Source organism: Macrobrachium nipponense, chromosome 34 (assembly GCF_015104395.2).
Source record: "Macrobrachium nipponense isolate FS-2020 chromosome 34, ASM1510439v2, whole genome shotgun sequence".
Classification (NCBI taxonomy): domain Eukaryota; kingdom Metazoa; phylum Arthropoda; class Malacostraca; order Decapoda; family Palaemonidae; genus Macrobrachium; species Macrobrachium nipponense.
The window spans coordinates 48,103,432-48,124,272 of NC_061095.1; the positions used below are offsets into that span (position 1 = coordinate 48,103,432).

At 37.7% G+C, this 20,841-nt stretch overlaps 1 protein-coding gene across 3 annotated transcripts in view; it reads left to right on the top strand.

Annotated features, from left to right (window-relative positions):
- Positions 1-20,316, top strand: part of LOC135208031 (cuticlin-4-like) — a 132,752-nt gene extending 112,436 nt beyond the window's left edge. For 2 of the 3 annotated variants that reach the window (XM_064240146.1, XM_064240145.1), the window contains exons 5-10: positions 5,849-5,985; positions 12,097-12,144; positions 13,610-13,840; positions 14,493-14,655; positions 15,991-16,149; positions 16,579-20,316. In XM_064240146.1, the coding sequence (XP_064096216.1) occupies positions 5,849-5,985; positions 12,097-12,144; positions 13,610-13,840; positions 14,493-14,655; positions 15,991-16,149; positions 16,579-16,836 (996 nt within the window). In that variant the 3' untranslated portion in view covers positions 16,837-20,316. The remainder of the gene's footprint in view (positions 1-5,848; positions 5,986-12,096; positions 12,145-13,609; positions 13,841-14,492; positions 14,656-15,990; positions 16,150-16,578) is intronic. The other variant, XM_064240147.1, reaches the window with a different exon arrangement.
- The last annotated feature ends 525 nt before the right edge of the window (positions 20,317-20,841 follow it).

A 20,841-nucleotide genomic window follows, 5' to 3' on the forward strand; every position in this document is an offset into this window, starting at 1 on the left:
TTTATTTGACTTCCAGGCAACATCTAACAGTTCTTAATTTTGCCGATCTGCCACAAGTATTTATCATCACGTCGAATATTTGGTACTATTTTGAAAAAAGTTACCACCGACAGATGGCAGCACACGACGAATCAGACTACTTTCCACTCCACTAAGTCCGTTTCCTCGGCTCCCACATAAACTAGCGATGCTTAGGTGTCGATAAACAGTAATGTGCTTTTGAATTAATTAGGAAATGTTGTCACGCTTACCAAAGTGAAAAGCGTAAGTAATAATGAACTTCTTGTATTGTTCCTGTAATATGCTCATACAATTCTTTGAGGTATGATAGCGACCGCTGACCTAAACGTTGGAATGAGTAGTACTTGTTAACGTAGGGTGGGTACTCTTGCTTAGATCCTGCTCTCATTCATAGTTTTTTAATTATGTGATGTATTAATTTTCAACAAATGCATGGATGTTATTTTTGCACCTGTTTATCTAGTGTTTATGCATTTGTTACCATTGTTTTTGTATTAATAATTCATTTTTATGTTTGTCATAGCCACATATCAAACACTTATGAAGGCCTCTTTTGAGAAACAAGGCCTTTGCAGTGGTGAAAATGACAAAAAAATAGTTGTATTTTATAAACGTTGTTGTCAAAAGAGATTAATCACAAAGTAAGAGGAAGCGCCTCAATGGCGTGGTAGGTATGGTGTTGGCGTCCCACCTCGGTGGTCGCGAGTTCGATTCTCGGCCATTCCATTGAGGAGTGAGAGATGTGTATTTCTGGTGATAGAAGTTCACGCTCGACGTGCTTCGGAAGTCACGTAAAGCCGTTGGTCCCATTGCTGAATAACCACTGGTTCCCATGCAACGTAAAAACACCATACAAACAAACAAAACAAACAAACAAAGTAAGCAACCAGGCACTTGAGTGTTTCATGTGCGAAGAGAAGTTAGCAATAGCAAAATTAATCATAAAACATGGGAATGGGGCGATAGCAGTTACAGGAATAGTACACCTTGACATGAATCTATTTAAGGTAACCTAATATAAGTCCCTGGAGTCTTCCTGCATAGATGGATTAACATTTACCTCCTTCCTCCCACTTACCAACCTGAGCTACTGCAAGGCGATGTGACCTAACCTATCCTTGCATAACCTAACTTACCCCAGTCTAAAGCATTGGGATCTACTTTGGGTATACTGCATAATTGTTGTGCACATATCATTCTGCTGTGCATGGTGTCATGTTTAGAGCCGTCCAGGAGAACCAAAGCGCCCCCTCCCCCATCCCGCTGCCAGGTCCGACTATAATGCCCATTGATAAGTTAGTTTAAGGTAGGGTTAGGTTAGGATGCATCCCTGTTGAAATACCTATCTTTACTCAGCTTTCAAATGGGTTGCAATGCACAGAAATGGCATATGCATCTCTCCTGCACTTGTACCCAACCTGGCAAGAGGAAATTCCTCTAGATCTGCTCTTTGCTAATCTGATGTAGCTCACAATAAATCCTGAAATAAAATACCTGGATAAAACTTAACCCAACTGCCCTTAAGTAACCCAACCTTACCTAGGTTCATACAGTTTTCATTTTCCTTAAGTTCAGAGGGAAAAGTGTGGTTTACCAGTGGAAGAAAGATTTGGGCTTCTAGGCTTGTAAGTTTTTGGGTATGTTTATAGCCTAATAGCAGATGAAGCATGGAAAGTGAAGCATTGTACAGCTGAGCAGTTCATCAATGACTGTTAAACAAAAATTTACATTCTGATTTAAATGTTAACTTAATTATGACTGAATATGTACAAGTTGAGAATAATGTAGACAATGCTACAATACAGAGTGTATTAGATATTGAAATCTTGCGAATGTTGAACTGTGAGAAATTTTGTAGAATGACAATGTGATGAAGCCTATTACATAAGACTTTTTTAAAAGAAAAAAAAAGTAGGAAGCAGAAATCTTGCCCGTAATTTGTGCAAAACAAGTAGGAAGCAGAAAGCTCGCCTGTAGTTTGTGCACCCATGGTCATTCAAGAGTTGGCGGAGAGAGAATGAAACTGTGATTACTTCAGTTTCTTTCAAGACATAGGAAGAAGCCCCATATCTTATGCTACCCAGGCTGCTGTCGACTTTGCACAGCCAGCAACCTATTATCTAAAGCACGTAATCCCCCACAGGGGGTTAGTACTGTCAGTGCACCTCATGTGTACTATAGGCATTACTAGAGGGTCGAGATGGCGAGTCCCGACAGGACGGACGTTAAGTACCGTCTCAAAGTCCAGAGATACTTTTAACTGTACAGTCTTTTCGTGGGTCCTAGTAAGTCTAGGGTGTCACAATATGAAAAAAAAAAAAAAATTAACAAGGATAATTGTTGAGGTTTATCGTAATGAAACTATTTGAATAATAATAAGCGTAAATCTTTCCCACAGTAATAATCGCACACAAATTGTGGGAAAAGGGGGGGTTGGGGACCCTCCGTCTTGCCAACTCTTTGGTAAACCACAAGTCATGCTGGTAATGTCAAAATGACCCACGGAGGACCTCATAATATCTCACGTGCTCTCATACATGCCCATACAAACATTCTCTCTCTCTCTCTCTCTCTCTTCTCTCTTCTCTCTCTTCTCTCTCTCTCTCTCTCATTTGTATCTGCTATTTGTGTTAAATTCTCTCTCTTGTTCTTGTAGGTATTATTTTTATTGATACTCATATAAATTTGTTTTGCTTGGTTTTCTAATAAGATTCTCTCTCTCTCTCTCTCTCTCTCTCTCTCTCTCTCTCTCTCTCTCTCTCTCATTCGTATCTGTTATTTTTATGGAAAATAATTCTCCCTCTCCCATTCTACTATGTAGGTAATTGTTTATATTGAAACTTATATATATCTGTTGTGGTTGCCCTCTCTCTCTCTCTCTCTCTCTCTCTCTCTCTCTCTCATTTGAAGAATTGTGATGGGTAACATTGTCAGTAGATAATTATTTGCCATTTTAAAGTTCTCTCTCTCTCTCTCTCTCTCTCTCTCTCTCTCTCTCTCTCTCTCTCTCTCAAACACACACGCATACAAACAGGAACACTGTGGAGAACTTAGAGTGTCGGTGGTTGGAACCTTGGTCTGTAAAACAAGTAGTTTGTGGGTCGTTATTCTAGAGGGGACTTTACATCATTTGCTTAAGGAGCGATATTTTGTGGTGGGTTCCAAGTTGGGCGAGATTTGTTTGTCGCTTCATATTATTGGGCTTAATCTGAGGGATGATCTTTTGGCAAACTCGGCTGGATTATTATTATTATTATTATATTATTATTATTATTATTATTATTATTATTATTGAAAAAGAAACCCACAAATTCAATTTGTAACTTGTTTACTTCTATGTATTTACATTTAGTGTGTGGAGTAAAACTAAATGTAAATACATAGAAGTAAACAAGTTACAAATTGAATTTGTGGGTTTCTTTTTCAATCTTCAGAAGAAAACTGAAAGAAGTTTTTGTTTGGTTCATTATTATTATTATTATTATTATTATTATTATTATTATTATTAGTGTTGTTGTTGTTGTCGTTGAACGAAGATAAACTGTAATAAAATCAAATATTGTGGTAAATTCTTAGGACATATTGAATGATAAAGGTACTGTGTGATCATACGACGTTTTATTGATTTTATTTTATCTGGGAATTTCATCTGCGCTGAGGAAATATAGCAATCTTAGGCCAGGCAGGTGGTCAAACTCCTCTTGCGTTCAACCCCTTGGCTAACCTTGGTTTTATTTACGTAACAAAAAACCAAGTGTACCTTTCCCTTTATGGAAAAACCAGTTCATTTCCATATGTATTGGTGCCCGTAGAGGGGTATTGCCGTCAGTGAACCTCTTGGAGTACGCTGTAGGCATTACTTACGGGTCTTTGCAGCGTCCCTCGTTCCCCTAGCTACAACCTCTTTCGTTCCTTTTACTGTACCTCCATTCATATTCCATTGCTTCTTTCGTACTGTCCTCTCTGTCTTAACAATCGTTTCATAGTGCAAATGCAAAAGGTTTTCCTCCTATTACACCTTTCAGCGCCGAAGGACCTCATAGGTCCCAGTGCTTGGCCTATGGCCCGAATTCCATATTCTATTCCAAGTGTATTTAATCCTGTTTTTACTGTTACATTTGCATTGTGTCGTCTGCTCCCTGTTTCCGTTTTGACATTTCTCTGTCACGATCGGGTGGGTGACTGACTCTCCCTTTCATTGGCATCGAAGCGAAACATAAGAACGTCGCTCTTCGCTTTTAGAAGGAGAGAATCGTGTGTTCTTCTTCCTTGGCGTGTGTGCAGGAAGCTGTCTCTCTCCAGAGACTCCAGCTACGCACGCGATAGTCTTGAAATTGCTGCGATATTCACTCTACTCTCGATGTGTCTCGTTGTTCCCGTAGGGGTTAAGTGCTATCCACGGTCCAGATAGACTAGAGTCACTAGACTGTGGTGCTGTCAGTGCACAGCATACGGCGCACTGTAGGCATTACTGAAGGTCCTTTGCAGCGTCCATTCGGCCCCTAGCTGCAACCCCTTTCGTTCCTTTGAGAGTAACTAACGTTTATATTCTCGTTCTTCCATCTTATTGCCCTCAACCCTCTTGACAATTGTTTCATAGTGCAACTGTGAGGGTTTTGCCTCATAGGTCCCATAGCTTGGTCTATGGCTTAAACTCAACATTCTGTTCTATACTGTCGCGTTGTCTTGTTGTCAGACTGATTTTGTGTGTTTTCTGAAATCATAAAATTGACAGAGTCCAAATCCACCATATTTACCTTTCCTGACGTTCATGAGTCTCACCTGACGCTACTTTCACGGTCAAATGCAAAACGGAAATGCAGACCAGCTAGATTATTCAGGGACCCGTTCCTCATTGTTAATGCGCCAAATAAGCAGATTCCGTTATTATAAGAATTCCTTCATTCATTTTTCAGGTTCTTTTTCTCATTTGAGTAGCATTAGGTTACTTTATTTTTGTATGTTATTATTTGTATTCACAGTACTTTGGGAAGCAGTGGGAAAATTGTATGGTGACATTGGTTCAGTCACTATTGGTGAGGTTGCTGACCCCACGTCCTCTGTTTTGGAATATGTAATTAAGGCCAAATACTGAGACCTTTGAGGTCATTCAGCAGTGAAAGGGAAATTAAGAGTAGAAAGCTTTGAAAGGTGTAACAGGAGGAAATTCCTGAAGTTGCTCTGTGAGACAATTGTCAGGAGGAGAGAGTGGAAAGTAAGATGGAAGAAAGAGAATGCGTATGGAGGTACAGTAAAAGATATTCTAATTCTGACCCCTTAGCTCAGGGATCCGTAGCCTGGTAGTACCGTCAGTGGTGCACCACTTGCAGCACACAGTAGACATTACTTAGGGTCTTTACAACGTCCCTTCGGCCCCTAGTTACAACCTCATTCATTCCTTTTACTGTACCTCCATTCATATTCTCTTTTGCTATCCACCTTCTCCTATAAATTTTTCCATAGTGCAACTGCTTTTAGGTTTTCCTCCTGTTACACATTTCAAACATTTTCTGTTAATTTCCGTTTCTTCTGGTGATAGAAATTCATTTCTCGATATAGTGTGGTTCGGATCCCACAATAAGCTGTAGGTCCCGTTGCTAGGTGACCAATTGGTTCCTAGCCCCGTAAAAATATCTAATCCTTCGGGCCAGCCCTAGGAGAGCTGTTAATCAGCTCGGTGGTCTGGTTAAACTAAGATATACTTAACTTAATTTCCGTTTCAGCGCTGAATGACCTTATAGGTCCAAGTGTTTGGTTGCCAGTCCTCATTAAAATAAATAAATAAATAAATAAAACTCATCCTGAGTATTTATTGATCTGTTGACAGGAGGACGGCATCGAATACTTCAACACGGTGGTGGTTCAGCCCCACAGGAAACTCGTGACGAATCAGGGCCGAGGCTACCACATACGATGTAAATACCAGACGCAGGAGAAGACGGTCACCAACGCCTTCAACGTCAGGTAAGACAATGGAATCACTTGTTTACTCTTCATTGTATCCGAGTTTTAACGGTCTGAAAGTTTGTTGTCAATTAATTCAGTCTCACTTTAGGTATAAAAGTGATGATTCTAGTCATTTTCCTCTGTTTCCTTCGTCCTGCGTTTTCAGCTTTTTACGGCATAAGTCTAAACTAATTTAGTTTTTGTTTAGGATTCACCTTACGTCACCAACGAATTACAGAAACGTCAAAAAATCATTACGGTTTAAAAGATTATCCCAGTTTTCAATATAATATTGACACGCTTCCCATAAGCAAACCAGTTACTATAATTGGCACGAAAATGTCAGCCTGTTTAACAAATATACCATTCGATTAGCGTATCGACTAAAGTTTGAGTTACAATTTTGATATTTTCTTGCAAGACAGCTGAATTCTCCTGTTTTGAACGAGTTTACAATAAACCAATAAGTTTTTCTGAAGTCACTTTGGGTACCACTAGCATTTTAAACGTCTTCCTTTCATTAGTTTAAAGCCGTAACGCAGGTAGGAGTGGTGTAGAAGGACCAAAGCGTAGTACTAGCGTCTTACGTAATTGCGTCGTGTTAGCCTCCCAGATAAAAAGTTGAGAAGCGAGCAAGTACTTTCTAATGGCGAGAGTAAATAAAAATGACTAGCGAGACGCCACCTTGCATCTTCGTCGTTTAAGCAGTCATTCAAGAGAGAGAGAGAGAGAGAGAGAGAGAGACTGTTTAATCATGCAATCTTTCCGAGCTATTCGACTCTTCTAAAACACCCTATTTTTTCGGTCTTCCTCTTCTGAGCAGCGTTCAACGCTCATCCCCTATTATACATCGCCTATTAGGCGTTATGCTCAGCCGTGAAATAACCCAGGAAGTGAGGGAAAACCTGGCGGCTCTAGTCATAAAAGAAGAAGAAGAAGAAAAAGATAGTCGCCGAGTAACGGATTATCCACCGAGTGTTGAGTCGCACCCTCCCTCCCTCAATATGCCAATCCCACAGCTTTGGTGGCGGAATGTCTTTCGATTTTTCAAGGCGTCTCTGCTGGGTTTGGTTAGTGTCCCGAGGTCCAAACTTGGCCTCCAAATCCCTTTCACACCTTACCACATTTAGAACAAAAACCCATATAGGCCTAAGACGGATTAATCCAAGCCAGCCAATCGGTTTCAAGGCGTGTCCATTTCAAGAGTTCAGTGATGTTTCTCCTCGTGTGTTTTAAGTAAGGCTTCAAGGGAAATCGTTTATCATTGCTGTAAGTGGCTTTTTTTATTCATCTCGCTCTGATTATCGTTATCCTTCATATTCTCTTATAGAAGAACCTCCACTGAATAAAGTACTGACGAGCCCAAAAAAATATCTTATAAAATGCACAGGCGCGCGCGCTCGGAAGCGCAAATGTACGCAGGAGGCCGATTAACATAGCGGAAGAACGGAAGGCAAAACTGAAGCATGATGATAATTCGGGAGGAAGTGCAGAACAGCAACGCTTCATAGACGCTGGTGGTAGTAATTGATGAGCCTGATACTATGCAAGATGGCGCATGCAAAGTCACTGTTACTCATGAGCGGCGCAGAAATCGAATTAATGTGTATGTCAGTGCTGTGGGAAGGTGGATGTGTTCTCTCTCACTCTCTCTCTTTATCTCTATTTTAAGGTAGATTTAAAATGTCACTAGTCTTGCTTATTTATCGTAGTCGTATAAGAGTAATTTTTTAATGACTACATTTACTCTTTAGAGTTCATTTGGACATTGTAAATAAACCATTTTTTTTTTTCTTTTCAAATCACTGTATTTACGAATTTCTCTTTCAGATCATAAAACCTTTATTCACTAACCAGTAACTTCGATATAATGTTGCCTGCTGTTTGTAGACACTTTCTAACTAACCAATTAAACCTTAGAATATAAACCATTATAGCTTGTACTGTAAGTATGACTATTTATAAACCCTATTATAAAAATAGTTTCATATTTAGTAGATCTAAACCCCGCATTCATAACTTCTTATTACCAAAATACTGATTTTCTGTCGTGGCTGATGTATCGGACGTTGGGTCTCTTAAGAGCGAAGTGTTTTGGTGCCGATCTTTTCATACAAAAATCAATTAGCTGGAATTCGTGCTAATTTGTTGCACGTTTTTGTGACGAATTATTTTAGCTGTCAAAGATTTTGTTCATATTTTGAGTTTCTCGCATTTTGACTAATTTTTTGTAAAACTATTCCTAAAAACAAAAATCTTTTTGACCATGGGAGGAAAAAGATCAGTAGAGAAAGATGCCGTGTAAACTTCTGTCACTATTATTTCCTGGAAATGATTATTCGTTTATTAAAGTTTCAACAGTGGTTTAGTACTTCATCTGAAAATTTTAATGATATGTATTACAAACTGACAGAGATTTTAGTCCAATTTCATGGCACCAAAGCCAGTAGCATCGAGGAACCCTTCGTCCAATCCTGCGTGACGTCATAAACAGTAGACCAAAACGTAGCTGGATATTGACAGCTCTTGGAAGATCATATAACTGCGTCAATACGTCATTTTACTTGTTCCTAAACAATTAGAAAATGTCATTCATGCCAATAATGGACTTGGAAGTAGATAAAAGGTAAACATAAGCCTCTTCATGGCCATTTGTAACTTGAAAAGTGGTGGATATGTTCTTCCAGAGAGCCGTTTGATATATAGAAATTAGGATCTAGATGGGAGTTAGTTAGACTGGCTTTTTAGATGATTTAGAGTTGCATTTTCAGATCTTGACCTGTTTATTTGGATGGCCTATCACTAAAACACTAATAATGTAAGGAGAGAGATCTGTAGAGTATATATATATATATATATATATATATATATATATATATATATAATATATATATATATATATATATATATATATATATATGTATATATATATATATTATATATATATATATATATATATATTTATATATTATATATAAAGGCAAAAGCCACGATAGAAAGTGAAACAATGGAGTACCACTGCAAGGCCTTTCGACCCTCATCTTTTACTAAGCAGACTGATATAAGTATCAAAGTAAGCTTACAAAGAGAGCTCTTATAAATGACAGATAGGGATTATAAAGGAAAATATGTATACTTGGAATCCAACTCACCTGGAGATTAGTAGACCTACCAGAACGGGGTAGGGGTACTGCAATTTAAAAGGTTTATAAAAGATGAAGTCCAACTGCTCGGAAGCAGAGACAAGACAATTAAAAGATTATACCGGGCAGTGACCGACCACAAAAATGTTTAAAAAAACAACAATGAGATATACTGAATTGCATTTTTATAAAATATTTTGTGGTCATTCACTGTCCTGTATAATTTTTTCATTGTCTTGTCCCTGCTTCGAAACAGCTGGACTTCATCTTTTGTAAACCTCGTAAATTGTAGTACTCCTGTTCTGGGTAGGTCTACTAATTCTCCAGGTGTGTTGGATTCCAGGTATACATATTTTCCTTTATAATCCCTATCTGCCATTTATACGAGCTTTCTTTGTATACTTACTTGAATATTGATATCAGTCTGCTTAGTAAAGGACGAGAGTCGAAAGGCCTTGCTGCTGTACTCTATTGTTTCACTTTCCTTCGTGGCTTTTGCCTTTATTCATATATTCATCATGTTCCTAATTTTCGAAATTCGTTCTATATATAGTATATATATATATATATATATATATATATATATATATATATATATATATATATATATATATATATATATCATACTAATTAACACATGAGCACGTGTTTCACGGTTATTAATTTGGCTCACATCGGGATCGATCCCCAGACTCTGAAATGAAGGACCAGGATGCTACCAATTGGCTTACACAAGTCACAAAAGAAGGTGGCACCTAGATACTGCTTAGGAAAAACCTCAGGTACAGAGGTACTTAGGTTCCAGCTTCTTGTAAGACTTGTGTGGGTCAATTGGTAGCAGGCTGGCTGTTCATTTGAGACACTGTCATTCAACCCCAGTGTGGGTCGTAAGTTTTTGTGTATATTTATAAATTACTGTATATACATTTAATTTAACTTTAAAGTGTTTGTATGGATTCAAGTTAACTTTTTGGGGGATCAAATATTTAACCACATATGCTTCAAATTAATCAATGAACATAAAATTAATATCAGTATTAAGTTTAAAAAATTTTCCTTTCATGTGGACAATTTTACTAATTTGGTATAAAACGCTCTTCATTCAGTCGATAATCTGAGGTAATATTAGTATTCATTAATATCTTCTCCGCTTTTGTTATTTGTGAATTTATACAGAATCTCGAAAAATGTTTATAGAATTCTTACGAGTGCTCCGATTCAAATAAAATTATATACCGCACTCAGCCTTGGCTGAGTGGATAAGGTCAGCTGCTACCTTGCTTCAAACCCAAAATGACCTACTTTCGAATCCTGTCTAGGAAGTAGAGTGTATGATGTTCCTGCAGTATGTGAATTCTATACTATATCATGTTTTGGGTTTTTTGTGGCTTAATATCATCATGAGAGACGGAATATCACATTTTGACGAAAAGTGACTCAGAGATGACAAATAGATATTTAACGACTTTCGTTTTTCCAAATCAACCGCTTTGTCAGTGTCATTGTTATTATTACCAGCTGCTGTTACAATTTCTGTTATTAATTTTCTAAAACTATTGTTAGTCGTTACTAATTATCCTCACGAAGCTTCTTAGTTTTCACGAAGCACGCGCTGAGAATAACGTAGTCAGAACTGCACGCACTGAACAGCTCCCCAGAACACGAAGCGACTTCTCACAAGCTTTTGTCAGGGGTGTTGGAGCACTGCATGATCAACACAGTCACTGACAGTAGGCACTTGTAGTATATGTTATCACTATCGTTGTATTTTGTAATACCTAAACCAAAGGATTTTATGTCTGTGAGATTAGGTTGACAATTTACAGAGGAATACTAATTGCTTTTTTTACATTTGTATTTTTTACACAACAGAAGACTAATTACAGACAAATACACCTTCATTTGTTTGTTGTAGATGAAGCCAGCATTGTGCTGGCATGGGCTCTTGCTGTAGGGCAGCCTGTGAGCATAAATACATATATACATACAAACACATCCACCTGTAAATAAACTAAAAAAATAACATTAATGATAGTATTATTCATACGGAGTTGAAAATCACACGCCAACAGCGCAACTAACGATTCTGTAGTGGGAAGGCAGCAACGGATGTTTTAAAAAATGTGACTTATTTGCATGGAGCCTCTTTTGTATACATAGTACTAACAAAAAACTGCTTATATTGATAGAGGTCATGTGTCGATCATCTATATGTGATTCTATGTTTTATGTGTATATTTTTTTATATTTTCTCGTTAATTAGTTTGTTTTATAGATGAATCCATATATAAAGGCTGAAGAACACTAATTTCATCATGTTTCTTGATGCTGAGAAAAAAAAAAAAAACGTAAAAAAAATTCTCATCGCATATCCAATGCTTTTGAGTTAAATTTTCTTCAGTCTGGATCAGTGGCCCATTGCAAAGTAATTGGTGAAATTCTGAAAGTGCGGTCTTTTTTTTTAACATTTTGAAATTAGGAAACAAAAACTGTTAAGCTGGTCCAGAGTATTTCACACTTGTGGCCCTTTATTTTTTATTCAGGAAAGCTGAAGTCTTTGTAACATAGTTTGTTAGTTTGAAACACCACAGCTTTGAAGAATATCGAATTCTCTTCAATCAATTTCTTAAATTCTCTAAAACAGAAGCCAGCATAAACCAGATAGTTGAAAAGCATCAGTGAGCTATTTCTCTTCAAGACCAAAGTGCCAAAGCCTCTCCTGGGAACCTACGTAAACCCTTTTTGACCCATATATATTTTTTTAAACTTCTTGAGAACTAAATCTATGGAGATTAAGTGATGAAGTCATCTGTATGCTTATTTTTCCTTTATTGAGTCATTAACCATTAAATCCTCTAAAGGGAAAGATTTAACCAGCCTTGTATCGTATGTCACTTTTGGCTTGCTTAGCCAAACAATATAACTACAAGACAGACAGCAGTGAATTGAAATGAATAGTTGTACTAAGCAAGTCTTCTCACCACAGTGGAGACTTCGTGACTGATGTCGAATGGAAGGCACCCAACGGATCAAGGTGAGTTCTGTTGCACGTAACCAAGACAAGGGTGCGTTCGGGTGGATCATCCCAGTATGTTTATAACCTTTGAGGGTTGTTAATTGTAGATTAACTTAACCTTTCATTTGACTTCTATCCATCCATTAGACTAGACGTTGTTTGTTGATCTTCATAGGAAGTAACGACTATATTTTTGGGGGGCCAAAGGGCCACTCTCAGTTTTAGACTACCTTATATGTCTACCCAAGAGAGCGTATTTTGAATTAGGGTCTCAGTCCAGTCAGTAAATGGTTCAGATCTAGTGATCGCTGGAAATCTTTGTCATAGTTATGTGTACAGGGATGGAAATCAAAATGGTCATGCAGTGAAATCTTGAACTGTTGATTTAGTAATGTTTTTGGATGTGATTTCCACTGAAATCCTGCAAATATGCAAACCAAGGTTTGGAAGAAAAATGTTACTCTGCTGTGGTTAACATGAATCTGTTTCAGCATTTATGTCCATGTACAAATATATATAGTACACAGGTAAGATCATTTTTCACATAGTAGGTCAGCATTGAAAGTATTTTCTTCCATCCCTGGGTCAAAGTTCAACGGGGAAAATACAAACCTTGATTTTATTTCCCATTTGGATTTTTAAAGGATATTGGTCGAAATCATTCCCAAGAATTTCAGGAAAGCACAAGTCACGATTTGTTGTATTTTCCTAGATTTTGTGATTGAGACCCATAGATTACAACATACATAGTACAGTAATAATGATTGTAATTAACCAAGTCAGATGCCATTATGAACAGTTACCAATATTCATTTCAGACTTCAGGTTCAGATCATTCATTCATTAAGACAGTCTTTTTACTAAGTAGACTTTGACCACTGATGATGATATATTAATACTTCAAATTCTTGCATTTTGACTGACGTTAAATCTTAACTATGATGTTCATACATCGTACATGCATACAGTATATTAATGCCACAAAAGGTAAGCAGTTTGAATAAAATACAGTCGGTAATAATGTTCATGCATGTTGCATGAAAAGATGATGATGATGAAGGAAGGAATGGATTGCATGGTTTGCCTTCTATCGTATCTGTGGACGTATTTCATGGTGGTCATTCAGGCGATTCTCCTCTGAGGTAAAGAGGTTTTCAACCTCCTGCAGTAATGGTGGCACTCACTGCAGTATACTATATGTACTTACTGCATCTCTAGTGTCCCTTTTGATCTCTTCATATCCTTCGAGATTTCAAAGCCTGTCTTGCATGTGAATGGGCTCAGGTCGTTAGTCACAATATTATTTCAATAAATTACAATATAATCTCGTAAGAAGAATAATCAAACGATAAACAAATAACATTTTCCTTTTCCCCCATTAACAACAAATGTACGAGTATGTAGACACTAACAAAATGGTTAGGCATCCCTGTTTTGCAAATTTTGTAAACGAGAACTCCGCCTCTTCCCTCTCAACGTGTAGCTTTGTGGGCACTACACCACTGACAGCCACAGCGCCCATGCCCGGATGCTACATGCGGATCTTCGCCGGCACTCCAGCGGACAAAGCCGTGGCAGAGAATGTGCGCATCGGAGATCCCCTGACTATGGTCATAACTCTCGACGACCAGGAAATCTACGGAATGAAGGTCACGGACTGCCTTGTCCGAGATGGCCTGGGATGGGGAGAGCAGATGCTCATCAACAGTGAAGGGTAAGTGTGTGGGAAAAAAGTGTCATTAAGAGATTGTTTGGTAAAAGGGAAATGACTTTGAAGAGAAAGATTATTTGGAGGTAGGGCTATTGATTACTACTAAAAGATAAGAGTAAAGTGAAAGGCTGAACATTTAGTGGAAGCAGAGATTTGATGCCTGGAGTTGAGGGTTGGGGAGAACTGAGTATACTATATAATGGAAGGGGTGTTTAGTACTTGTGGAAGGGACATAATGAGGGTGTATTTGGAAGAAGGGATGGCGATGGACAGGGCGATTCAGGGGAAAGGACAAATATTAACAGGGTGCAGCAAGAAAATTTTGGGAGAAGGGTGAGCAGGGGAAAGAGGGAGGGAGGAAGAAGTGAGAACTGGGAGACACGAAAATCAGGAAAATTATTGATGGGTGTGTTTTTTTGTTTTCTGTTGGAGGGGGGGATTGGGGGAGAGGGAAATTAAAGAATAGTAAATTTTAGAGAAAGGAAGTTGATTGAGCATTTTTGTAAGGGAGATAGGCAATGTTGAATCATGAATTAAGGGGAGAATGAAGTTTAATACATTGATTGATACTTGACATTCTCTAATAATCAAAGATTTTGCAAGCATATGACTGCTTTCTCTATATGTAAAAGTTCCCATACGGTCTTAATTGCAGTTGCCCAGTCGACTACGAGATTTTGGGGCCCTTCGAGTATTCAACGTCCAAGACCACAGCTGCCGTTCGTTTCCAGGCGCACAAGTTCCCTTACACCTCTTCAGTGTATTACCAGTGCAACGTTAAGCTCTGCATTAAAAACGCTGGAGGCTGCGATGATGTGGTCAGTAATTTTGGTAAAATTCTAACTAAAAATACATTTTGACTTCCAGGTTAATAGGCATTACATAAGCTCTTGTGACCAGTGCATGCACAGATAAACATCATTCCAAGGTTATTTGGAGTCTTGGTGTTAGCTGTAGTAGGTCACAACGAACCCCAAGAGGTCCAAAGAGTGAAGGAATCCTATGCCAGTGAATTAATACGGTCATTCACTAGGTCCATATCAAGGACTTTGAGATGGATTACACTTTTATTAGCCATTAATGCTTATTTTTGCATTGGAACACAGTAAGTGTATTGTATAAAAGGATTATAACTCAACGCAAGACATTAGGTACGATAGTTTGAGGAAATACTTGATGATTCCTTTGTGTAAGAAGGTCTGTTGTAAACCCTGAGTGCTTATAGTAAATATTTATCTCTGTTAGCTAGCTTTTAGGCAATATGTGTATACTGTACAGCACATTTTATGCACGTCTTGACATCAGCAAGGATAAATTAATAATCTTGTGCTGGATGTTGTTAATTTCATAAAACTACATCATTCCCGTAGTTTCATGTTACCATTTTCATTATGTACTGAGTCATACATTCCTACTGTTAACACTTGGATTAGGGTCCTGAACTCAGGTTATTATGGGATCACTGCAAAGATGATTTTAGCTGAAACAAATTACGCCTTGTGTAAAAACTAGACTGTTTACAGAACATGGAACAAGGAAACAAAGCCCAATGGCTGAGAATTGGAAGTCACAGCAAATGTACCAGAGTTGAAAATGTTGGTTTTAAGAAATGCAGGAGTTACACAAATATTTGTGTTAGGCCTTTTGGTGCAGTAGTGTTTGGAACTTAAAAACCTCCTTCAGATGGAATTTGGTATGATGGTATTTGACAACAGCCACAGACCAGTACAGTATTATGGATGTGTCATTAATTTAACTTGATGTAGCCACAGTACTGCAATTTATTTTGTAATCTTTTGTAACTATACAGTATTTATAACCACTCTTCTATCTCTAGTCCTCAATATATTTTAACTAGATTTCTTGTATCTAGTGCAATACATTTTACTTTAGTTACACTGTATACGTAATTTCATTATAATACTTCTTGTGTGACCAAATAAAAACTGGCCAGGATCTGTTGATTGTATAACAAAAATTGTGTAACTTCCCATACAAGAAGGCAAGTCATGTAAAGATATATACGTATATGTACAAATATGTTCTCCAAATATGTCACTTGATGCTTGGCCACTATGACCAAGACACTAGCAAGTGTCTTTATTATAACTCTTGCATGTTTCCAATAACTTTGCTTAATCTTCATTTTGCAGCCTCCTGTTTGTGTAGAGGGTGGGAACATCCTGCGCCGTCGCCGAAGGAATGTTAATGAAATCGACGGCAACGGTAACCTGACGGAGGTTGAAGCTGAGGTGGATGAGAACCTTACAATTGAAGTGTTTACTGGCTTATATGTCAATGAGGACGACGAGGTAAATCCTTCTACATTCATGAATGTGCACTAACTAGTATGTCTTGACTGGAAATTTTGTCATATATACTTGTTTTTGAAGTTTGTTTGATGTAGCACCCTGCAATCTGTATTAGCTAGTGGGTGTTCCTGATTCGTTTGAGGGTCAGAATGAAAACAATGGTTATATAAATTTTCATAATCAAATTTTTTATTTGGATACTCACCTATCTGTAACAATGAGTAAGATTTATCCTAAATGAAAAGGACTAAAACATAGTAACGGGAGTGTAAAGCATATGCATCTCCTATTGTACTTCATGTTTTAAAAATGCATTTGTGAATATTAAATTTACAAATATTAAATGCTCTTTGTAATCACATTAAGCATGTACAAATGAGGTCCCTCTCTCCAAATGCCATGTACTACTTATGATCTTTCATTTTCCAGCTCCCTGAGCCAGAGGGCGCCGCTGAGACGCTGACCCCGATTCGAGAGGAGATCGAGGAAGACCCCAACACCTTCTGTCTCTCTCCAAAGACTTTCGCAATCGGCATTGCCATTGCCGGGCTTATCCTCATGGTAGCAGTCATAGCTGCCATCCTCATCCTCATCTCAAGGCGACGCAGGAGAAAGGAGGACTCCACCACTGGTTCCTCGATTTACTCAAGTCCTTACACCAACACGGCTTACAGTCACTCTTCTTAAGGCAGCTAGACATGGAGGAAGTCTGTCCCAGTCCACGCAAAATTACAGTTGCTTTCTCTAATGCAGTGTCAAAATCTGCCTGGAAGTTTGGTATTACTGGACTCTTCTGCTCCCAGCCCATCTGTATATCAATATATGCCTTGAAGAAAATGGTTTATAGGAAATTCAGATTGCAATTTGAGAATCAGGGCAGGAAAATATATACCTTGATAGATGTACTGTACAGTATATCTTATAAAAATAGTATATATACTGGGAAAATCAGAACAGGATATTTGGTGACTCAACGGAAGTGGGCTGAAAAGTGATTTAAAATTGTATAAGATGAATGGCAAAGAAGGATCTTTGTTGCAAGTGATGTGGAAAGAGAGGAAGACTTTTTTTCATAGCTGTGATAGCACCTCAAGAGATTCTGTTGAATCGTCGGAGAATTAGCACAATTATTACTGAAGGCCAAATAGAAATATATAAAGGATTGTTATCCGAGGTGAAGGCAATACAGTAGTATTTCCATATACTGTATCTGATAAAAGGTCAACAAAGGACTTGGACAAAATTCTTCACCATGATAAGGTATCCACTCAGTTGTATTTGATACTCTGTGTACAGTATATTCCAAGTACCATTTGTACATTTTCATGTAACCCAAAATAACCATCAGCTATACATTAAACTAAACATAAAACAAGAAAATGGTGCTCCGGAGAAAATACTTTTAACAATAACAAAAAAGGTTGACAATCGCCTTAACTCTGACCTAAAAGCTTAATTACATTTTCTTATCAATAGGATGTTAAATGATTTAACTTGAATTAACCGAGGTTAAAGAAACATCTCCGCAAACTCACTAACCGGTTGTGATGTTGATGCTTAAGAAGATGTTGATGGGATTCTCTAAAAGACCGAGCAGCCACGACTTCAGACGTCTGGTATGGTAATTACTACTAGCCGGTAGTAATTCTTTGTCACCATCACTCAACATGGTTAACAGAATTTGTCTTGAGTGATGCAAACAAGGATTGTCTTAATACCTACACTCTGTGTGTTGTTGTCAATATATTAATGTTAAGTACCAACAGGCAGATGCCAAAAGTAACCGTGGTAATCTGAGTCGTTGCTGCTTGGCAAGAGTCTCCTTCCTCTTCTATGTCTCTATCATGTTCCGTCCACAAGCCATTCTGCTTGTACCTAATTTAATAGAAGTTTAAGTTGACTGCGGCATAAGCGACTTAATAAGCGAGATTAACTTGCTGGAGTCTTTTCCTACAAAGGTAAGCAGCAGGTAGCTGGTGTAGTTGTTTAGTTTTTCCTTTAGTTGGTGGAAGTCAGACCGTGTCCCTCTTTGTCGTAAAACAGAACTGGAAGTGAGCCTCCAGATTACTTCTAGTGAATTGTAAGAACTGATGAGCCTTCATTCCCATCCTTATGGAGTGAATGTATTTCATGTTAAATTGACCCATGAAATCAGCTGGAAATTCTACTGGCAACATTGGAAGTCGTCTTGGCAAAAGTGTTTCACCATTCAATTTTAATCGAGAGGGATGTGGCCATTGCCGAGTCTGTCCTGAAATGTTTTCTTGGCAGTTTAATATTTTTCAAATTACATCAGTGTTCTTCACAGCATGCAATTAGGAGGACTTCTAAAATTGAACAACATTTAGGATTAAAAAAAGGCTTTTTGAAATTTTTTATGGACATATTTGCAATGCCCATATCCTCACTATAGTGTAGCTATAGTATAGTGCCATAAGCCATGGGCTTACTGATACTTAACAGTTTGAAAACACACCAGTCGTGGGATTTTCATCTTTCATTTCTATTTATTTATTGTACTTTATTTTTCTTCATTTGGATGCCTAATGATAAAAGGTACAAAAGTAATTAATCCTTTCTGTACAGTGCTCATTTTGTGAAAAATGTGGGCACGCAAGTTACAGGGTTGTACTTGACAAATAATTATCACTTTTGATTTGTTCTCGGTAACGGCTTGTTTGAAAAGTTTTAGTATTGTGAGGATAAATTTTATTCATGTCTGGGTGATTGTAAACACAAAATTCTGTTATACTGAATCCTCGATATAAGAAAGTTTAATTGTTTACCAATGGAAAACCATAGGGAATTAAATGCGTAAAATCTTTTATATATGAAATTTGTTTCTACAAATATGAAACTAGTAATCAGCTTTGCATATGTCATGAAATACTGTTTAGTCGTTAAATTTACTGCAAACAAAAATACAGTTTACGTGCTAAAATTTGAGTGCACCATTGGGCTCTATTATCCTAAAGGGATTTAGAGGGGTTAGTTGAAGTTGAATGAAGGGTGCGGTCAGTATATGTGCAGGTTTCTTTGAAAAACGTTTGACTTTCTGTAGGTTAACTGTTACTGTAACATGGACACAGCATAATAGTAGCATTAAAAGCATTCACCTCTTTTCTAGAGATGGATGCCCTTGAAAAGGTCTACTAATCTAAGTATACCTAGCATGCTATGTAGCATTCATTAATTTATGTAGCTTTTTTTTGTACCAAATTAGGAATTATCTGTGAAATACTTGTAACTTGAATCACTGATGTAGGGCAGATTATGCCACTATGTTTTTTATTTGGATTATTTCTTTTGTAACACTTTATGTATGTTCTAACTTATATAACTGACAGCCCCAAGTGGCAGCTATTATTTTTAAGCTAATTTTTATGTATGTTTAATTAAAAACAACATGTGGTTTTGCAAATTCAGACACTGGTTTACAGATGCATTGCTTCCACATCACTCTATCTTGTCACGTCACTGCTTATGCGTTGCATAAACATACCATCATTATTTAATGCATCTCTAAATCTATGTCTGGCGAAATGTATACCACGGGAACTATTGCCAAATAATCATGAGCATTGCGTGTATTTAACCCAAGCTATCATGATATACATTGTTTGTTTATACTTGTCAAGTATTTTCTTGATTAATAACTTAAACCCCAAACTCTCTTCTTGGTATGTTGTTTTGAAACTGTAGATTAGAATTCTATTGTCTTGGTTTTGCAGATATAGACAAGGATATGTCCACAAGCTAAGTGTATGCAGACACTGTGCGCTCATAGAGTGGGCTTTATCCTTTATGTAATATTGGTGCTATGTTGCACAGACTCTGCCAATAGATGAAAGGGGTTCCAAAAGCTATTGTGGTCCTTTTTAATGGGGTTAAAAGTCTAAGCAACCTCTATGTGCAAAACTTGAGAGGGATAACTTTTGCAGTTGTAATTACATTGTATTTTTTAATTCACATAAAATATTCAGAAAAGATGATAAACACTCGCCGAAATAACACGAGTTTTTTCTTCATCAATGAACGTGTGCGATGCAGTCCGGCAAAAGATGTCTCTCTCGTAGTTTTTGCGTCTTCCTCTCTCTGCTATAGAGGGCTGGTGATGGTTCTGTAGTTACTCCACCGGGGTCACCAAATAAAAGTAATGAATTTTTATATGGTGTTTAATTGTATGGCATTAGGACATTCCTCACTCCTTATTAGTCTTCAAAATAGCAGTCCGTGATTTTCTTGGCTTTTTATGACATCCTTAAATATAACCATCAATTGTCGTCTTAAGTGTCTGAAATTTGCATTCTGTTATTATCTTAAAGAATTTTGAAATCCATTGGGTGGCTTCACAGCTGACAGGTATCTGGAATGGAAGTCACATGCAGGCCTGTACCACAAAAGATTTTATGGTGCTAACTGGGGCAGTTTTTTCAAGTCAATTCATCAGACCAAGTATAAAATCTTTCTCTTTAGGTAAGAGGTTTTGTCTTACTGAACTTGCGATGTGACCTCTGCCATGTTCCATACTGGCCATGCATGTTCATTATGAGAGAATGCAAAGATGATCCATCACGGGTGATGTCAGCTTCCCATTCATGTGTATGAGCAGGGTAGTATGACTCCTGTAACCTCCTCTACAGTCTGGCACATATCAATGACAGAGGATGACAGTTCCTTGTGCTTAGCTTG